This window comes from Oncorhynchus nerka, linkage group LG23 (genome assembly GCF_034236695.1).
Source record: "Oncorhynchus nerka isolate Pitt River linkage group LG23, Oner_Uvic_2.0, whole genome shotgun sequence".
NCBI lineage: Eukaryota > Metazoa > Chordata > Actinopteri > Salmoniformes > Salmonidae > Oncorhynchus > Oncorhynchus nerka.
Genome location: NC_088418.1, coordinates 22,387,190 through 22,409,256, shown reverse-complemented (window position 1 = coordinate 22,409,256; position 22,067 = coordinate 22,387,190). Strand labels below are relative to the sequence as shown.

The 22,067-nt window shown below is 40.1% G+C and overlaps 3 protein-coding genes across 4 annotated transcripts; 2 read left to right on the top strand and 1 right to left on the bottom strand.

Moving 5' to 3' along the window:
- Positions 1-362: 362 nt before the first annotated feature.
- LOC115106483 (charged multivesicular body protein 2a-like) lies at positions 363-4,210 on the top strand. Its single transcript, XM_029629266.2, has 6 exons — positions 363-532; positions 2,078-2,245; positions 2,340-2,519; positions 2,707-2,837; positions 3,007-3,068; positions 3,218-4,210. Exons 2-6 carry the CDS (start codon positions 2,078-2,080, stop codon positions 3,337-3,339), a joined length of 663 nt encoding a protein of 220 aa, XP_029485126.1. The 5' UTR covers positions 363-532; the 3' UTR covers positions 3,340-4,210.
- A 725-nt stretch (positions 4,211-4,935) lies between these two features.
- On the bottom strand, positions 4,936-12,626 carry msl1b (MSL complex subunit 1b). The gene is given in 10 exon segments (XM_029629260.2): positions 4,936-6,713; positions 7,774-7,846; positions 8,008-8,132; positions 8,324-8,391; positions 8,532-8,596; positions 10,128-10,292; positions 10,295-10,455; positions 10,535-10,731; positions 10,834-11,600; positions 11,962-12,626. Coding segments are annotated over 9 exon segments (1,593 nt in total). The 5' UTR covers positions 11,482-11,600; positions 11,962-12,626; the 3' UTR covers positions 4,936-6,622.
- A 5,443-nt stretch (positions 12,627-18,069) lies between these two features.
- gip (gastric inhibitory polypeptide) lies at positions 18,070-22,067 on the top strand. Of its 2 annotated transcripts, XM_065007945.1 has the most exons (5): positions 18,070-20,873; positions 21,103-21,198; positions 21,317-21,454; positions 21,597-21,693; positions 21,830-22,066. In XM_065007945.1, exons 2-5 carry the CDS (start codon positions 21,113-21,115, stop codon positions 21,830-21,832), a joined length of 324 nt encoding a protein of 107 aa, XP_064864017.1. In that variant the 5' UTR covers positions 18,070-20,873; positions 21,103-21,112; the 3' UTR covers positions 21,833-22,066. The 2 variants fall into 2 exon arrangements, with proteins under 2 accessions (XP_064864017.1, XP_064864018.1); XM_065007946.1 differs by lacking the exon at positions 18,070-20,873 and having other exon boundaries at positions 20,894-21,198; positions 21,830-22,067.

The window sequence follows — 22,067 nt, the reverse complement described above, 5'->3', positions numbered from 1 at the left end:
TTAAGTCGTTAATTTACCACCTATTGAGTTCACTCTAAACGGTTATATAATAAAGTCATTGGTCTGTGTCTGTGATTATCGCACGAAGAACATGAACGCCATGACTTCTTGGTACGCTCGATTTGCAAGACCGTGCCACGAAATTATTAATAAACATATCAATAAAGAGGTAATACTGCCAGTCTGTTTATTGACTGTCTCAACCAAGTGTGTTTATTTGGTGTTATACTTACTACCCAGCAGTGAATATTAGTAATTTAACGACTTAAGTGGACACTGCCTAACCGGGACAGAAAAGGAAAAATTCTCCCTTCAAAACAAACGAACCAGTAGCATTTATGACTCTAAAATCTTTATTACGTCACATCCTGCTGGGATAGAAGTGGAGATATCTTTATGCGGAAGTATGTGAAAGAAAACAAATAGGTAGACTATTCCCGAATTAAAACCTTTGAAGACCTCTCAAACAGTATTTTCATTTGCAATTGTCATTATCGTGACATAAACAGCCACACGAAAGACCTCATACACGGTAAGCTAACATGGAATAACTAAGCATGTGACCAACACATTTAATTTGTTACTATGACTCAACTTCTTAGCTTCTAGCAGCTAATGTTAGCTAGATTGCTAGCTACTAAACTAGCAAGGAAACAAGCATTATAGTTTAAACAAAGACAGTACTCTGGTTTAAACGTCTACTCACCAGAGTAACGTAATCAGTCGATTTATATGCCAGTTAAATGATTATACTCCGATCAATAACCTTAAAGCGCAATTTCACAACTTTAACCTCATTTTCATTATCTACTGCAGAATAACAATGTCTACATATGTGAAAACGGCGCATTTCTCTTGGGAAAAATAAATAAGTTCTACCAGTTGACATTGAAAGTTACAACATTATTTTCAAAGACTATTGCCCTGTTCAAAAACAACTGGTAACTCGGATATGAGGTCAAATCATGACGTCAGTGTTCTTCAGGTCGGAAAGTCGGAGCTCTAGAAAGAGGTCCGAGTTGGATAACCGTTCAAATAGATTTTCCCAATCGGAGCACGTTTTTTCCCCGAGTTCCCAGTTGTTTTGAACGCAGCATTAAAATCACCAAATGAGATTCGTGGTGACATGTGGAGCAAGAAAATATCATCCCAATGGCTAGAAACTCGTTGCAGGTTTTGTCAATTAACTTTAATGGTGCTTTCAAGACAACTGGGAACTCGAGTGGGGGAGAAATAGGTCAAATCATGACCACAGCGATCTTCAGGTCGGAAAGTTGGAGCTCTTGAAAGATGTCCCGTTCAAACAACTCGGAAATATCCGACTTCAGTGCGTTCAAGAGAAGTGGAAACTCAAGGGAGAAAACGAATTTTTTTGAACGGTCATCCAAGTTGGAAACTTGGGCATCTTATTAGAGCTTTCACTTAACGACCTGAAAATCACCCGACGTCATGATTTGACCTGCTTAATATTTTTGTATATATTTTTTGAGTTCCCAGTTGTCTTGAAAGCACTTAATTCTACCATGTCACAGAGAAGCATTTAAGACCTTATTTTTTTAAACCACAGATCATAAAAACGGGCCATTTTAAAATGTGTTTAATTTAATTAAAGGTTAACTAGGCAAGTCAGTTAAGACCAATTTGTTATTTACAGTGACGGCCTACCGGGGAACAGTGGGTTAACTGCCTTGCTTAGGTGCAGAACGACAGATTTTTACTTTGTCAACTCGGGGATTCGATCCAGCAACCTTTCGGTTACCTGCCGCCCATTTACACATATGTAGACACTGGCATGGTGCTAGAGATGATGAATATGAGGTTAAAAAGTGGCGGAATTGTCCTTTAATCTTGAATGTTAAAAAGCAGTTAAATCAGGGTCCAGCTATCTAGCTACAGTAAATGTATATAATCTACATTAGCTATAAACAAGAAGTTGTTTAGGTGCAAACAAAACGTATGCATAAAACATATCTAAAATGTGTGCCTCTTCAGGGAAAAAAATGGCACATTGTAAGTAATAATGACTGACGAGAGAGTTAGATTTGGATTGTTTGTATTTCCTGTTTTTGTTTCTTAGATGGAGTTCTTGTTTGGGAAGAGGAAGACCCCGGAGGAGATGTTGAGGCAAAACCAGAGGGCACTGACTCGGGCCATGAGAGATCTGGACAGAGAGCGACAAAGACTGGAGCAGCAGGAGAAGAAAATCATAGCTGACATTAAGAAAATGGCCAAACAGGGACAGATGGTGAGAGAATAAGGAGGGCAAAGATAAGATGCTTGTGAAGGTGAAAAGCTTAAAAAAATAAAAAATATTCTCACTCCTCTGTTACCATTTACAGGATGCTGTGAAGATCATGGCAAAGGACTTGGTTCGTACAAGGCACTATGTGAAGAAATTCATTATGATGAAGGCAAATATCCAAGCAGTCAGCCTGAAGATCCAGACTCTAAAGTCAAACAACAGCATGGCACAAGCAATGAAAGGTGTTACCAAAGCAATGGCTACCATGAACAGACAGGTGATCGTTTCATTGTATCATTTGATTGATTCCTGTTGAACACAATCCAATTCTGTTTAAGATCACTTGCCAGTAGAACTGTAAAACACTATTAATAACCCAAAATGTCTGTAGTCATTCTTGTTACCAGTGAATTCTGCCAATACATTCTATTGGCTTACATCATATGTTCACTTCCCCTACACAGATGAAGTTGCCACAGATTCAGAAGATCATGATGGAGTTTGAACGACAGAGTGAGATCATGGACATGAAGGAGGAGATGATGAATGATGCCATAGACGATGCCATGGGTGATGAGGATGATGAAGAAGAGAGGTAGGGGGTTCATGACGCAAATCTCCGGCCAAATCATTTAAATCTCAAAACCAAAGCCAGTACTACCTCAATTTGATCACATCGTGATTTGTGAATGTCATATTTTTTGGCATACTTATGTTAGCTGGTAAATCTATGGAAACACTAACTCTCTCACTGTTTTATTTAGTGATGCTGTTGTGTCCCAAGTGTTGGACGAGCTGGGTCTCAATCTCTCTGACGAACTCTCAAGTAAGGAACACAGTCAAGTTATTGCGCTTGCAGTTAGTCAAATTTACAACTGCATTCAGTAAAATGTTGTAGTAGTGATAAAGCTGGATGTCTCTTCATCAAGATTCCTATGAATACTGATTGATTTGATTTCCTTCCTGTTCATTTAGATCTGCCATCCACGGGTGGTAGCCTCTCCGTAGCAGGTGGGAAGAAAGCTGAACCCCAGCCAGCCCTGGCAGATGCAGATGCTGACCTTGAGGAGAGACTGAATAACCTCAGGAGAGACTGAGTGTGGAAAAACTGGCACGCAACAGCACTTTGGCAGCCTGGCGTTTAATACAGATACACATGTACTCAGCAACTCAAATCTCTGTACATACATTTATTTGGGTAACAGAAGTGGAGGAACACTGGAGGTTTTCAGTGAGAACTGTTATGGTATATAAGCTTTTTTGTTGCAGGTATTATTTTTTCGCTTGCAGTATGTTATCTTTAATCAATGACGGATCAGAATCATTATCCATACAATTGTTCTCTTAAAAATATGAAGCATTCTCTTTAGGGGGTATATTTTAATGGCGTTTAAATACACCCAGAGGCATGCATTACACTCCTTGGGTAAATTGAACACTATATTCACTTTAAAATCATTAGACTATCCTATTAAAGTAAACATTTTGTATATTTGATGTACAAGTATCATTACATTTGTACATAATGTCAACTTTTAGTGGTGTGCAGGCATACAGTACACATTGCCAGATAACATTAACATGATTTAGTAATGGTTTTACTGTTTGTTACTTGCTTGCTTTTTATTTACTTGGTGACTTTGAATAACATAAGGATTCAGAGGTTTCAACAATACCATTATCGTAACGTCCTTTGTGAGTTAAATGGTTTCAACAAAAATAATTAAGTGGGGTCAAATATGTCTATTGTTTGGCAAATTTTTCTCCATTTCAAATGTCCAAAAAGGGGGCACTCACTTGATGGTGCCTGGTAAAACTGAAATAGCCTTTTTTATCCTAGGACTGTAGTCATTGAGTTGTCATGATAATCAATGTAATATTTATCGAAAGGGTGATGAAAGGTGTGGTGGTTTGTATAAGAAATTCCTATTTTGCCTTTATTCAATAAACATTTTTTTTTACATTTGACAGTAAGGGGTCTGTCTTCAATACCGAAAAATGTGCTAATTTAGATTCCCTAACCCCCATGACTACATTTGGCTAACAAGGTCAATCTCATTTATGTCGTGGTAATACACTAAACTCCCACGGTTTAACCTTGCGTATAGGTTTTTTAACCACTAGATTCACATAACTGCTGCCTTGTTTCATGGTGTAACATTTACGCTTACATGCCCATTATGTTCAAACTCAATTATGTCAGCAGCATACCACCCTGCATACCACTGCTGGCTTGCTTCGGAAGCTAAGCAGGGTTGTTCCTGGATGGGAGACCAGATGCTGCTAGAAGTGGTGTTGGAAGGCCAGTATGAGGCACTCTTTCCTCTGGTCTAATTAAAAACATATCCCAAATCCCCCAGGGCAGTCACTGCCCTGTGTAGGGTGCCGTCTTTCGGATGGGACGTTAAACGGGTGTCCTGACTCTGAGGTCATTAAAGATCCCATGGCACTCAAAACCATCACGGTCACCTAATAATCCCCAGTTTACAATTGGCTCATTAATCCTCCTCTCCCCTGTAACTATTCCCCAGGTCGTTGCTGCAAATGAGAACGTGTTCTCAGTCAATTTACCTGGTAAAACGGATAAATAAAATTATACTATTGGGGAAACCTGAGTTCTCTCGTCATGGATATGGCCTACCATTATCAATTTCAGAACTCGTCAATCTACGAAAGAGATTTGAAGACTAAACTCAATTTTTATTTTTATTCCAAAACAAACTTTTGTAAATTATTTTGTCAACATACAATCAATTATCATAGAACAATATTGAATGTACTCAACACAAATATTTAAATAATACAAAAATAAGCCATGTATTTCATATTTACAACATTTGTTCCTGAAAGCTATGTACAGAAGAACAATTTCGCATTATTTCAAAACCAGCCTGTATTGTGTGGTCTGTAGCGTCGGAGAGCCAGGAAGCCATCGAGCCAGAAGTAAAAATGTTGACGCGATAACACATGACAGAACACAAGCCTAACATCGCCAGGTGCTCGATGCCAATATCGTTAGATATAGCTAGCATTTAAGAGAAGGTAAATACCCAGCATTAAGTTTGAGCACTCTAGCTGATTAGGCTACTCTAATGCCAACCCATGTTTTCCAAACTGATATCCATCTCAGTTGTCTACTGCAATTTGTGATGTCATGGGGGAAAAAACATCCTAAAATGAAAAACACGAGCAAATTCCTCACAGAGAATGTTCTAGAAACAAGGCAGTTGTCTAAACAAAGCAGTGCTTTATGAATAATGCAGCCAGAGTCATGCTTACGAAATTAAATCAGATATTACTCTTCTCGGAATTGTACTCAGCGGAAATGTTTCATTTACAGATCTACCATGCTGATAGTTGATATCGGCTTGGAAGAGTTGTCACCTCAAAAAAGACCATGCAGACTCGCATGATAAGCATACTGTAGAAGACCCATGGTTCTCAAATTAATTTGACTTTTTTCTGCCAAGAAGTACTCCTTTAAACAACCAACTTCTCTTCATGATGCAAAGTATGGTCAATCATTTTAGCATCAGAAGAGGACATTTCTCATATTTACTGCATTTGTGATTAAACATACATGCAGAGTGAGGATCAAACATATATCCACACTTTAGTGCACAATAATAAAACCTTTCGCTTGAAGCGGTGTCCACAAAAGGAAATATTATTACAGTTAATACACAGACAGGGAAAATAGTTCAGTTTCAATCTAAGCAAAACACAGAGCATGTAAATGCCAATGGAGCTTCCAGCATACAGGGTTAGTTGTAGCAATGTGCATATTGTACAATTCAAGCACTGACATTCAGTCAAATCGGAAAATATCACTTCTCTTACCCTTTAGATCACAGTCCCCAAGTTAAGTCAGGTTGACAACTATGTAACAATGTAGTAATAATCAAAAGTTACACATTTTAGTGATGATGCAGTAATTAAGTATTACATTACACCGAATTCCAAAACATTTGGGAAATGTTTGTGCTCCCCAGGTTTGCTTCACAGAACATGCTTATTACTAAATAGTTACTTACTACAGACATTAAGTAACAGTTGTGTTTTACCTTATAATCACGAAGTTGTTAGTAGGGGGGTCTGTTATCTAAGGGGGGGGGGGCAGCATTTCATTCCTTTTGAGTAGATTGGGCACCAAATTTACCATAGCTAACCAATTTGGTAGCCATTTTCTTTATCTCCAGCAGCTCCGTCTCCAGGCCAGCTGGCAAGTAACCACACGGGAAGACAGTGGTTTACTTTTCCACAGACTACTGAGAGGTGCCTGCTACACCACTGACGGCCTAAACCCACAAAATGAAACTTTTCACATCTGGGAAAGGAAGGGTGCGCTCTCTCTCTTGCATGACACACGCAGATACCACCTCACTTCCGACAGGTTCGGTGTGGTGTGTGTTTCTTGGGCACCTCAATGCGGCAGCGGCTTCGCTCGTCAAGCCAAGGCAGGTCAAAGTTCCTACAGAGGAAGACACATTTCAGCAATTGAAAAGTTGCCTGGAGAAATCAGGGAAAGGGGAAGGTCACCGGGAAAATAGGACCCCTGTAACTTGAAAAGCATTTCACATTGGGTTATCATTCAATTGGCACATCATGTGTAAATTGTTTTCAGCATGCAGACATGTTAATAATAATATTAATGACTGTTGGAATGGACAAATGTATAACATTTCTTATCTAGGAAAGTGCATTATTGTTTTTTTTGTCTTTGTGAATTTTCTTTAAAGGATTAGCAAAACTACTGGTATTTAAATATCCAGTGTCAATATTTACCCCTTCAGATTCTATGTTAAGTCCCTCACCAAGTCTTCAAAATGGCATTAGTAATCATTCATGAGACCCTTTTTTGAATTTACACCAGTGTGCATTCATATTAACCTGCTTTTGTAAATCATCTTCTTTAAGAACAGAGGAAAGAATAGGCAAGAAAATGATTTACTTTGAGACGAGTGTTTTGGGTGACAAATGTTCAGTTTACTTAACTTAAAAGACATACTTATGGGGAAGAATAAATACTTGCATTTTGATGAAAGGTCTTTCTGTGAAACTCGCCCTGCCCCGCCACCTGCACCATGGTACCATCTTGAAAAATAAATTATGCATAGTAATGGATGAACTCAAGCTAGTGGGCGTAATGATTTACATTCTTAACTTATCCCCTAACTCACTGTACAAAGAAATGTCCAGCGAAAAGCCAAACAGAAAAGTGAACCTATAGGAATATGTCAAAACCTGACAAAAAAAAAAGACAAACAAATAACATCTCTGCATATGAATGGTACATCACAACCTATATCCTTTGCATGAAAAATACATCTATGCATCTGTGTGTGTTTGGACCAGGTGCTTGGAAAAGGGTGCCATGATAAGATGATTCCGGCATGTTGAACTGAAACTACAACAAGTGTTGCAGAGAGAGAGAGAGCGAGAGAGAAAGGGAGAGGGAGAGAGAGAGCGAGAGAGAAAGGGAGAGGGAGAGAGAACTACTGGTGGTGGAAATCATAAATATAAAGTCTTACTGTTGAGTGAGCTTCGGCAATGGCCGGCCAAAGGCCACCACAGGCAGGAAAGGGGTGATGATTATGGACTCGACTAGAGAAGGGAAAGAAAAGGAATCAAGAGTGTCTGCGCGCAATGAAAACATCGCTCTGAAAACTTTTGCAACTAAATTAACAGTATTAAAGGTGATGCAACTTCATGGTTCTGAGAAGAAAACAACATGTTTACACAGCAGATGAAGTGGCCAGTCATACCATCTTCAGTGTCCGGGTAAAACGACGAGACCTCTGGCTCACTTTCCTGGATCCCCTTCTTCTTGTTCATGCGCTGCTGCAGACGCTGAAACATGCGCTGCTCGCGGATACGCTGAATGTCCCATCTACAAAAAAACAGGACAGTTACGGAGGGAAGATGAGAGCGCAAGGAAAGGATGAAAACGCTAGTGGCTCAATGTAGTAAATCAAGATTGAATTACACAAAAACAAACACAAAAGGAGCCTTAGTGTGTGAGGATAAAGATGGTTCATGAGGCATTGAGAGTAACTTCAAAGTCGTAAAACCCATTTGTACCGTTTTCTCCTCTTCTCATCCAACTCCAGCTTTGCATGGCGCTTCAAAAAGACACTGTCGTCCAACATCTTGGTATAATAACACAAAAACATGGTTGATGTGGTTAAGGACCATTTGCATGGACAAATGACGAGGTGAATATTGTGTGGTATTACTTTATCTCTATACAATTCTGTAATTGTATAGCCTGTGTGCTCTCCTCTCTCACCTCTGGGATGACACTGGCAGCTTCCTCATCCAAGGGCTCCATAATGTTTTCCCTCCAAGAGGGGACTGGAAGACAGAACAGTGTATACAGTGGCAAGAAAATGTATGTGAACCCTTTGGAATTACCAGGATTTCTGCATAAATTGGTCATCAAATTTGATCTGATCTTCATCTAAGTCACAACAATAGACAGTGTCCTTAAACTAATAGCACACAAATTATTGTATTTTCCTTGTCAATATTGAATACATAATTTAAACATTCAAAAGGTCAAAAAAGTATGTCAACCCCTAAGCTAATGACTTCTCCAAAAGCTAATTGGAGTCAGGGGTCAGCTAACCTGGAGTCCAATCAATAAGACAAGATTGGAAATGTTGGTTAGAGCTGCCTTGCCCTATAAAAAAACTCACAAAATTGGAGTTTTCCATTCACAAGAAGCATTGCCTGATGTGAACCATGCCACGAACAAAATATATCAGAAGACCTAAGATTAAGAATTGTTGACTTGCATAAAGCTGGAAAGAGTTACAAAAGTATCTCTAAAAGCCTTGATGTTCATCAGTCCACGGTAAGACAAATTGTCTATAAATGAAGAAAGTTCAGCACTGTTGCTACTCTCCATATGAGTGGCCGTCCTGCAAAGATGACTGCAAGAGCACAGCGTAGAATGCTCAATGAGTTTAAGAAGAATCCTAGAGTGTCAGCTAAAGACCCACAGAAAACTCTGGAACATGCTAACATCTCTGTTGACGAGTCTACGATACGTGAAACACTAAACAAGAATGGTTTTCATGGGAAGACACCACTGCTGTCCAAAAAAAACAATTGCTGCATGTCTGAAGTTCGCAAAAGAGCACCTGGATGTTCCACAGCGCTTCTGGCAAAATATTCTGTGGACAGATTAAACTAAAGTTGAGTTGTTTGGAAGGAACACCCAAGGCCATCTGTCCGCCAATTGAAGCTCAACAGAAGTTGGTTGATGCAACAGGACACAGAAGCAAATCAACAACAGAATGGCTTCAACAGAAGAAAATACGCCTTCTGGAGTGGCCCAGTCAGTCCTGACCTCAACCCGATTTAAAATGTTGTGGCATGACCTCGAGAGCGGTTCACACCAAACATCCTAAGAATATTGCTGAACTGAAACAGTTTTGTAAAGATGAATGGTCCAAAATTCCTCCTGACCGTTGTTCAGGTCTGATCCACAACTGCAGAAAACGTTTGGTTGAGTTTGTTGCCAAAGGAGAGTCAACTAGTTATTAAATCCAAGGGTTCACATACTTTTCCACCCTACACTGAATGTTTACACAGTGTGTTCAATAAAGACATGAAAACGTATAATTGTTTGTGTGTTATTAGTTTAAGCTGACTGTGTTTGTCTATTGTTGTGACCTAGATGAAGATCAGATCAAATTTGATAACCAATTTATGCAGAAATCCAGGTATTTCTAAAGGGTTCACATACTATTCTGTAAGAGACATAAGCCTAATTATGACTCTACTTGGATTCTACTTTATTCTTCTTCATTTGTGAAGCAATACTACACAGCTTTACACTTAGAACTGAACAACTGGCTTGTGTGGTGGGTCTACTCACTGGCCACAACCTCCTCTTTCTTTGGGGATGGGGATGGCTCACGCTGGGGGGAGGGGGGAGGCTGATGCCAACGACACAGGTACATCTCAGTAGTCGACATGAAAGGGAGCTCCTCCATTCGAGCGGTGAGCTCCGGGTCCTCATTGCTCGATTGCAGAGTACCCCCTCTACCGCTGACCGACCAAACCCGGTCTTCTCCGGGGTCTCTTTATTGCGCAGCTCCCTCTGATGGGGAGAGCCAGCTCCACACTCTGACTTAGAGGGGGCGAACTTGGAGCCTTTGCCCCCTCGTGACTTCTGGATTTTGGAGTCCAGGAAGCAAAATTTCCTGCATGGGCAGAGCAGAGAGATTAGTGAATGAAAGAGTTTGACTGAGAAGTGAGTGCAGAGTAGTATTGGGATGTTACCTTTTGAGGCCTTTGTCTCCTCGGCTGAAGGGGAGTGACCTAGGGGTGGGAGTCTGGGGGCTGTCACCCACTTCTAGATCCCACAGGTCCTCTTTATCTGGGGTCCAGGGCTCTAGCGGCTGAAATAGGCGCTTATCACGTGGGTCTTTCCTCGTCAGCTGCAAACGGCGCTCCATACGCTCAATACGCGCCAGCAACTGTGTATGCAGACATGTTTTTATAAATGATTTGGTTCTAAAGAAATGACAGACTTACTGTCATCTAAAAACAATTAAGACACTTCCAGATACCGTGCATACCGTCTCCTTGTCTGCTTTCAGCTCATCTATCGCCTTGTCCTTGGACTGCAGCTGTTGTTGCTGTTGTTCAATCAAGTCCAGCTGAAGCAGGAGAATCTGCTGGAGGCAGGTGGCCTGTGTGTGGGGGTTAGCAGGGGTTTTCCTGATGTTCCTCCACTTGCCCTCTGTGCTGAGCTCAATGGATGCAGTGTTGACAACTCCTCCAGGGGAGACCCCTCTGGTGCTCTCATCAGTACCAGCATCCTTGGAGTTATTGTTTGAAACCAACTCTGTGTTATCCATACTGTCACTCAGAATGAGTTTACCTTTAATTGGGATTCCCTCACCCCCCATTTGTCTGACGGAAGATGACAGCACCCCTGTGCTTCCCCAATTGTCGCCTTGAACCAGTGCCCCTTCCGCTTTATTTTGAGCAGCCACTGGGGTCCGAATGATGTAATTCTGGTCTAGGAGCTTTGTTTTGCTGAGGAGCTCCCCTCCAGTCTTGTGGATTGCCCCATGTACATCAATGACAAAGTCACAGGATTCTCTCTTGATGGTTATGGAATTCACGACGTTTGCAGTTCCCACTTGTGATTTGTCAAAGTCGAGTTTCTCTGTGTCCAGCTTAAATCCTGCATTAGCAAACAAAGTTGATCTCATAGTCATGGCTAATAAAACGCAGGTGTTATTGAACTAACATGACAGAATAACTGCTTGTCTTGCAAAGCAGTCAAGTGTCATTGGAGTCTATTTTCTGTTTCATTGAGCCTGGATCAGACCTCGTCCTGTAACAGAAAGAAGTGTTTATCAGTATTGAAACTAACATAACAGTTAACGGGTCTAAATAACAGACGAAAAATGCTAGCTAGCTACGCTGGGCACCATGTTGCTCCATCACTGGCAACCTCGACACTAGCTACAACTAACTGACGCATAAAATACTGCACTGCGTCTGACTGCTGAGCTTCATTTTTACCAGTTGGACATCTAAAAACATTCACAATTTCAGCTAGCTAACTTACTAACTGTACGGGACAAACAAGGTAACAAAAACTCTCCCAGCATCTAGTTAGCATTTAGCTAGCTAACTAGCTTGCTACGTATGGTCTATTATTATACAATCGGATAAAAATAAAGTTTGCACACCCTCATGGTCCTGCAGGAAGGTTTGGTAGTTAGCCAATTATATTGCAAGCCACGAGGACGCGCGGGGATATCGTTTGGCTAGAGTGGCTCGTGCTTTAACAAGTGATAGCACTTCGACATTTCCTCCATTTTGGTCCTGCACGCATTGATGAAAAACATTATAGTACAGACCCCTTTCTGTGTTTGCAAACATTGCCGCACGAGGGCGATAAGCGCAAATTGGTGGGAAAACAGGGGGGAGTTCTTATAGAACGCCAGCAAAAAAAAGCATCTATTTACATGTTGCATATGAGTGCATTTCACACTTATTTTGGATTTTAAGGCTCGTATTAAATGTCCTGCTTAATATAATGTGTGGGTCATCATCAGAAATTGAGCGCATTATACTTAAAAAAACACTTCAACCAATAAAATTGCTCTTCAGCTAGCCTTTGCTACAGCCTAGCAATGAGCGTTAGCATTCTAGCTAACAACTGCTGCATCCAAAATAGTTATTTTGCCAAGATCATAACCAAATATAATCTTAGCGACTGTTCAAGCAAGAATCAAAACACAATTGTAAGAGTATGAGAAGCCAAAAAAGCTATTTTGTTTAGAAGTAATACATCTAGACTGTTGAACGGGTGCAGATTGACATGGCTTTCTTACAGCCGCGCGCATCTGTGCGTGACGTCACTGTGTCGCGTACTGGAAAAGGGTCGCAGCACAGACTCGCTGCATGCGATAGGGATGTAGAGGACCTATGTAACACACCCTACTGAAAATAAGTTATCTTAGTTTCAAATAGCATGGTATTTTGTGTAATCCTTAATTTTTGAACGTCAGTTGGTTAATTTTCCAATTTTGCAGACTTTTTATTGCGCATGCGTAATTACGCCAAATGTTTATGTTTTGGGAAGAATGAAGTTGCAGAAAAGCTTCAGTAGGGAGCATTGAGCTGGAAACGCTTAATAAAATACACACCCTCGTCCACTTGTCCTCTTAATACCCTTGGGGGAATCCACGTCGCCATCTTGGTGAACGGTCCAAATTATTAGCCAAGTAAGGGAAGTTTGCAACGTAAACCCACGTTTGTAGTCGGCTTTGCGAGTGTACAATTATGTTCACTTCGAGGCCTGATACTCCCCATAATTCAATTCGCGACGATTGTACTCCCATTAAGAAAAGTCAGCGAAAACTTAATCAATGGAAAAATCAACATACAACTGTAAGTAAAAATGAAGGCAAATAAGTAAAATTGTGCTACGAATGAAGATGACGGCACAAACACGTCTCGTAAAAAGTTGTTTGGTTATCTTTTGGTAGAAAATTCCTTCAGAAGTTCCAGCTAGGCAGGCTAATATTGGCTAGCTATCATACAGTAGGTGTAAATTAAATTGTTTAATATTAGTAGACAGGCCCACAATTGACTGTAGCACAAAGCGCCCACCAGTTACAGGTGGATGAAAACAATCATGGGATGAAGGAGGGAATTTCCAGCCAAGGGTGGTCCATTTAAAAATAATTCCTCCCTCACCCTGTAAGTGTGTACTCATCTGACGTCAAGACACGTCATCAGAAGTGTCCACTTAATTTGAGGCCTGAGGGGATAGGGTGGGTCTTAAATGACTACTCCCTCCTTTCAAAGAGCGCGTCCTCGCGCTAGCTTGCGACTTCTACGTCTTACAGGAACGCGCTCACCGGCCAAGCACACGCAATGTCGTGGATGCAAGGTCCGATCCCACTTCTGACACCAATGTAATGGAACAGCGGGGCTCGAACCCTCTATCCCGATGTCCAGCGCGCTATCGACTGAAAAGCAAAAGCATGCTCGAGCGGCAGTCGAACTCATAAACCCAGTGTCGTTACAATATGTATGATAACTAGACAATTAATTAGCCAACTGTTAGCCTGTCCAGATGGAACTTTCGAAGGAAAATGTTTTCTACAACTTCCAAAAGCTAACCAAACAAGAACATTTACCAGACGGGTTTGTGCATTAGTACAATTTAACTTATTTACATGCGTTTTTACTTAAAATTGTATGTTGACTCCATATTGACGTTTAAGTTTTGGCTGGCTTAGCGGATGGACAAAACAGCGCAAATTGAATTATGGGGCCTTTCATGCACAGAAGTGAACATAATTGTACACTCGCTAACGTCATTAAAGCCGAGGGGCTTAAATTGCACATTTCCCTTGCTTGGGTAATCATTTGGACCGACGACAAATATGTCCGTGGAGATTCCCCCAAGGGCATAAGGTGAGGGTGTGTCTTTCATGAGTTTGAAAAGCATAGTGTCTGCAGGTCTTAGCTCCTCCCTTTTACTTGATTTATGAATCCCTGTCACCTGGATTGACTTGATTGAAAGGAAAAACCTGTGGACACTTGGCCCTCCATGGAACGATTTTGACACCCCTGATATATACTGAACAAAAATATCAATGCAACATTCAACAATTTCAAAGATTTTACTGAGTTACAATTCATATGAGGAAATCGGTCAATTGAAGTTGTTTAGTCCCTAATCTACGGGTTTCACATGACTGGGATACATACAGTACTAGTCAAATGTTTGGACACCTACTCATTCCTGGGTTTTTCTATTGTTACTATTTTCTACATTATCAAATTTGATGACCAATTTATGCAGAAATCCAATCCAACACATGGAATCATGTACTTTTTGTGGGCACCAAAAAAGTGTTAAATAATATTTTATTTTGAGATTCTTAAAAGTAGCACACTCTTGGCATTCTTTCTTAGAGGTAGTCACCTGGAATGCTTTTAAATTAACAGGTGTGCCTTGTTAATTTGTGGAATTTGAGCCATTCCGTTGTGTTGTGACAAGGTAGGAGTGGTATACAGAAGATATAACTATTTGGTAAAAGTCCATATTATGGCAAGAACAACTCAAATGAGTAAAGTCCATCATTACTTAAAGACATGAGGGTCAGTCAATTTGAAACATTTCAAGAACTTTTAAAGTTTCTTCAAGTGCAGTCACACAAACCATCAAGCGCTATAAAACTGGCTCTCATGAGGACCGCCACAGGAAAGGAAGACCCAGCGTTACCTCTGCTGCAGAGGATAAATTCATTACAGTTAACTGCTCCTCAGATTGCAGCCCAAATAAATGAGTTCAAGTAACAGACGCATGTCAACATCAACTGTTCAGTGGAAACTGTGAATCAGGCCTTCATGGTCGAATTGCTGCAAAGAAACCGCAGCTAAAGGACACCAATAAGAAGAGACTCGTCTGGGCCAAGAAACATGAGCAATGGACATTAGACCGGTGGACATCTGTCCTTTGGTCTGATGAGTCCAAATTTGAGATTTTTGGTTCCAACCGCAATGTCTTTGTGAGACGCAGAGTAGATGAATGGATGATCTCTGCATGTGTGGTTCACACAGTGGAGCATCGAGGAGGAGATGGTGTGGGGGTGCTTTGCTTGTGACACTGATTTAATTAGAATTTAAGGCACACTTAACCAGCATGGTTACCACTGCATTCTGCAGTGATACTCCATCCCATCTGGTTTGCGCTTAGTGGGACTATCATTTGTTTTCCAACAGGACAATGACCCAACACACCTCAAGGCTGTGTAAGGGCTATTTGACCAGGAAGGGGAATGATGGAGTGCGGCATCAGATGACCTGGCCTCCACAATCACTTGACCTCAACCCAATTGAGATGGTTTGGGATGAGTTGGACCACAGAGTGAAGGAAAAGCTGCATTTGTGGGAACTTCAAGACTTTTGGAAAAGCATTACAGGTGAAGCTGTTGGAGAGAATGCCATGAGTGTGCAAAGCTGTCATCAAGGCAAAGGGTGGCTACTTTCAAGAATCTCAAATATAAAATATATTTAGATGTAGCTTTTTTTGTGACTACCTGATTCCATGTGTCATTTCATAGTTTGTCTTCACTATTATTATACAATGTAGAAAATAGCACACAAAAAAAAACAGTAAGTAGGTGTCCAAACTTTTGACTGGTACGGTGTCTCTTGGTCACAGATACCTTTAAAAGAAATGGGCCTCAGGATCTCGTCATGGTATTTCTGTGCATTCAAATTGCCATAGATAAAATGAAATTGTGTTCGTTGTCCGGAACCCTTTCCTGCTCATACCATAACGGAAGTTACGAATGTAACTATGGTTCTACGAATACCGTCAGTACAGTTGAAAGTACAGTTTAAGTCAGAAGTTTACGTACACCTTAGCCAAATACATTTAAACTCAGTTTTTCACAATTCCTAACATTTAATCCTAGTAAAAATTCCCTGTCTTAGGTCAGTTAGGATCACCACTTTATTTTAAAAATGTGAAATGTCAGGATAATAGTAGAGCGAATGATTTAATCTTTTATTTCTTTCATCACATTCCCAGTGGGTCAGAAGTTTACATACACTCATTTAGTATTTGGGTAGCATTACCTTTAAATTGTTTAACTTGGGTCAAATGTTTCAGGTAGCCTTCCACAATAAATTGGGTGAATTTTGGCCCATTCCTCCTGACTGAGTCAGGTTTGTAGGCCTCCTTGCTCGCACACTCTTTTTTTCAGTTATGCCCACAGATTGTCTATAGGATTGAGGTCAGGGATGGCCACATGGATTGTGATGGCCACTCCAATACCTTGAATTTGTTGTCCTTAAGCCATTTTGCCACAACTTTGGAAGTATGCTTGAGGTCATTGTCCATTTGATTGACCCATTTGCGACCAAGATTTAAATTTCTGACTGACGTCTTGAGATGTTGTTTCAATATATCCACATAGTTTTCCTTCCACATGATGAGGTCTATTTTGTGAAGTTCACCAATCCCTCCTGCAGCAAAGCACCCCCACAACATGATGCTGCCACCCTCATGCTTCATTTTTGTTTCATCGGACCAGAGGACATTTCTCCAAAAAGTACATTCTTTGTCCTCATGTGCAGTTGCAAACCGTAGTCTGGCTTTTTTATGGCGGTTTTGGAGCAGTGGCTTCTTCCTTGCTGAGCGGCCTTTCAGGTTATGTCGATAAAGGACTCGTTTTACTGTGGATATAGATACTTTTGTACCGGTTTCCTCCAGCATCTTCACAAGGTCCTTTGCTGTTGTTCTGAGATTGATTTGCACTTTTCGCACCATAGTACATAAATCTCTAGGAGACAGAACTCGTCTCCTTCCTGAGCAGTATAAGGGCTGCATGGTCCCATGGTGTTTATACTTGCGTGCTATTGTTTGTACAGATGAGCATGGTACCTTCAGGCATTTGGAAATTGCTCGCAAGGATGAACAAGACTTGTGGAAGTTTACAATTTTTTTCTGAGGTCTTGGCTGATTTCTTTTGATTTTCCCTTGATGTCAAGCAAAGAGGCACTGAGTTAGAAGGTAGGCCTTGAAATACATCCAGAGGTACACCTCCAATTGACTCAAATTATGTCAATTAGCCTATCAGAAGCTTCTAAAGCCATGACATCATTTTCTGGAATTTTCCAAGCTGTTTAAAGGCACAATCAACTTAGTGTATGTAAACTTCTGACCCCCTGGAATTGTGATACAGTGAATTATAAGTGAAATATACTGTCTGTAAACAATTGTTGGAAAAATTACTTGTGTCATGCACAAAGTAGATGTTTTTTATTTATTTATTTCACCTTTATTTAACCAGGTAGGCTAGTTGAGAACAAGTTCTCATTTACAACTGCGACCTGGCCAAGATAAAGCAAAGCAGTGCGACAAAAACAACAACACAGAGTTACACATAAACTGTTTTAATTGTGATACAGTGAATTATAAGTGAAATAATCTGTCTGTAAACAATTGTTGGAAAAATTACTTGTGTCATGCACAAAGTAGATGTCCTAACCGACTTTCCAAAACTATAGTTTGTTAACAAGAAATTTGTGGAGTGGTTGAAAAAACGAGTTTTAATGACTCCAACCTAAGTGTATGTAATCTTCAGACTTCAACTGTACGTTTTAAAACCCATACTGTGACTGTAGCAAACATGTTCTGGCATGGCACGTGGGTCAGGTGCAGTGGTGACCTGTCATTCAGGGCAGGTAGAGCCCCACCTGCCTGACCTGTTTAGCAAAAAATATAATGTTGCCTGTTTTGCATGTTATTTTGGCATTAATACGTGTCACATATCAGTTTGCAAACAATGTAAAAAATAACACAATTATTGAGTTAATACAGCCGCATACAAACATGGTCTCTTTTTTGCTTTCTTGAGAAAGGCAGCTCCAAAATGCAGGTTTTTCAGCCTAGCTCAGTGCTTTCTGTGGGTGGGACAGCCAGCGGAAAATACGGAGCGAAGGGGTTGGTAATGTTCTGTAGTTGCGCTGTGATTGGCTCAGTGTTCTTTCACTCATGGGAAACTATGTCACCACAAAATCTACGGGAGAGCTCAAGAGTTCAAGCCCCTTTGGTGTAGCCATAGAGTTACATTAGAAGTGCCCATCCAAGAAGGCTCAAGGTCATTGGCCACAGATAAAATTATGTCAAATCACTTTATATCTACATTAGCTTTGATTTGACTGATCATGTCAACATCATACTTTCAACATCTTAACTAGTGAGCTAGCAGTTATCATCATGAATCAAGTCTACTGGCAAATTTTTGAAGAGAAATTATAGATAAAACTTATCGGTGCTCATCGACCATTGGACATAAACATTACACAACAAGTTGTACATCGCAAGTTCAACAATAAGTTGTTTGGAAGGAATCAGTGGCTAACTGCAAGCATTGCAAAGCAATCACTAGCCAGCTATTCAGTGGAGTTGATGTGTGGTCCAAGTCTGGGCTTAAAGATCTCTTTTCCAAAGAATAAACATATACAATTGGCCATGCTGTCAACCCAACATGACTTCTGCTGCTTTCAAAACAACTGGAAACTCTGAACTGGGAAATATCAGACTTCAGTGAGTTCAAGACAACTGGGAACTTTGGAAAAAAATGACCTCCGACTGGGAAATACATTTTGAACTGTCATCCAACCTGGCATTCCAAATCGGGCACAGCACAACAAGATTAGTCCAAAAATGTGTTGTTTATTGCTGCATAAATTATGTACTATGCCAGGGAGATATGTATACTAAGTGTATGTTGTGTAGTAAGCTGTTCGTAGCCCATGAGCCTTACCCTAAAAATTTGGTCCCCTTTCCCCTCATAATTTGGCCTACTGTTCTGACTTGGTGGTGCAAATGTAGCCTATAGCTTGTTTCAGAGAAATGTCATCATTGAATATTGTAAGAGCTTTCATTGTCTGCTTACAGTGGTCTCCAAAATTACTGGCACCCCTGACTGCCAATGCACAAGCAATACTTTAAAAAATATAAACAATATAATAATAGAGATAAACTCAAAATACCAACATGTGACAAATACTGTACTTTATTAATGTTTCAATGGAACCAACCAAAACAATTTATTGATTTAATTAAAAATCAATGTCCTCCAAATCAAGGTTTCACAATTAATGGCACCCTTAAAGATTATTGTAAATAACATCTACCAAAATTAAACCACAATATGCCCCCTTTATTTATCATACGGTTCTGACTTGGTGTACAGGGAGAATACTGTAAGAACGGTTTAAGTTCTGAATTCTGTCGCTGTACATTTCAAAAGTGCTGAACAAATAGGTATATTGACTATGTCCATCCTAGCTCGATCATTAATGTCTTAACCAAAATTATGTATTGTCGTCCCCTTATGCCATCATTTGTACATCTCAGTAGAAACCACATTTATTTAAGCAAGTAAACCATATCAGCTATGGTTTTTAAAAAGGCAGTAAATGAGGCTGAATAAAATGTTTTTCTGCCAGACAAGGCTCCGCTGATAGCCAGGTGTAACAGTGGTAAGGTGTTGGAACTGCTGTTGGGACTTCGTTGTTGGGACAGCTTTATGTAGGCCCTAACAGTTAGTGGGCAACCGTTTGTCACCCTTATAGTCCAATTAATGCATTGTTTAGGGTTGTGTTGTGTTATGTAGTGGATTTGCTGGGATGTGTCTAAAAGCATTTTTTTGAGTTTGCCACACCAAGATTTACATGCTAAAATCACCACTGGTCAGGTGATTCTCTTCCATCACCAATATGTCACACCTGTGTGCTCTTTATCCTGTACTCATAAACATTTCCATGTTTTTGCTTTTAGGGATGAATACGAGGGCTTAGTTGACGTTCGGCCGGCAAGGTAGAGACGACGGGGATGTGTTGGTGTTTTCTGCTTTCTCTGTGATGCATATTATTTACATTTGTTTTCTTTCTGCATTGTTAGGAAGGGCCCGTAAGTAAGCATTTCACTATTAGTTTACACCTGTTGTTAACAAAGTATGTGACAAATACAATTTCATTTGATAGGTGGGTTTAGCCTTGTCACTCCTTCAGCAACCTAAAATGACCATGATGAATAAAAACAAACAGTAACAGCATTAGCATATTTACCATTACACCATCGTTCATATGTAAGACAAATCATGTTTTCCGATCTCAAGGACCATTTTAGATTTAAATTTAGCTACACGTAACCCAAAACAGGTTACAGCATTGAAAACATTCACCTTTTACTTCATTCCCTTATCTTCTAGTGTGACCATTAAGCTGTTCACGTCTTAATTGTTTCCCATCTAGCACCATTCAGATTAGCCTAATAGCCCAGAAAGGTTTCCACTGATCATATTAAGGGTAGTTACCTCCAATCTAGGGAACAATTTTAAACATCCTATTATTTTACTCAGTTTTGAATTTATTAGAAAGCTTGCTTATCGGAAGTATGTGTATATTATTGCCCTAATGTAGTGGAACTAAGGTGTTATTCCTGTTGATATGCCGGTGTTGCCACAAATCACCTCTGAGAAACTGTATAAAAGGAGCCATGTCTTCTAGCAATTCACAAAAAGCCTGCATCTCTCACTGAAGAATATCCATTCACAAGGTAAGATAGTTTTCAAAATATACCCTTCCAGTATTCTGTTGTTCCAACTATACATTTCTACTTAATACATGCATTCTTGTGTCTAGCTTGCTGTATGTGTAATACATTTACAGAAATATAACAGTTATTTAGAAATATAAAGGAACCCCTGTATTGTAAGTGTAAGACATTCTCCACAATTGCAGGTTTTTTTCTCTTCCTGACTTTCTCTGCCTCTCGCCTCGTTTAGTTTTGTCACCATGAAGGTAGCTTTGTTTTCACTGGTGGTTCTCTGCGTGGCTGGGATGCTGCGTGCTGAAGTCCTGTCCCAGTCTGACGAGAACAGGTAAGATTCCCATCCTGCGTTTGAGATGTCTGATCATATTTCATTTTGATGTTGAGTCCCCTGCATTATCAAATATGTCCATTCCTCTCGCATATTTGTGTTCATGTCTGCTTGTTAGTCTCACAGAAAATGGACAGGGTTTGGGGAGAAGATATGCAGAGTCAACCATCGCCAGTGACATGAGCAAAATCATGGACTCCATGGTGCAGAAGAATTTTGTCAACTTCCTGCTCAACCAGAGAGAGAAAAAGAGCATGTAAGTCAAATTGGCTTTGAAATTACTATAATTGCTATAGTTCAGAACTTGAGATATGCAGAAGCTGAATCGGAGAGATGTGCAGAAACGGAGAGCAAATTCAGCCAATGGCAATTATAATAATAAAATAAAACTGTCATAGGTCTAATGTCACTCCAGAGGAAGATCCAGAGGCTCGCCTGTACTACAATCTCCTGAAAAAGCTTGCACTGTGCATTCGCAGCAAGGGACAGATCCATGTGAGTTCATTCTGTGAACTACTTTAATATAGTAAATTGTAGTAAATATAGTAAATTGTTGCCAAATGATTGGTTGTGTCATATTGTTTTTATTATAATATTTTCACATTTGTTTCCTCACTACAACCGAACACAGTGATGATGTTTTGAAGAATATCAACAAATGATCAACATTGGTGGGAGAGTAATGCAAAGAGAAGTCAACAAAAACATGACAATTTGGAGGAAAATGTATGCTATCTATTTTTGTGTACACAATATATATTGTAAAGTTAGAAATATGAATCCAGCATGTCTGAACTTTTTCATAAATAATTGTTTAGGGGAAATAAAATAGCTTGAATTAAAAAACAAAAATTGGCCTCACTGAGTTG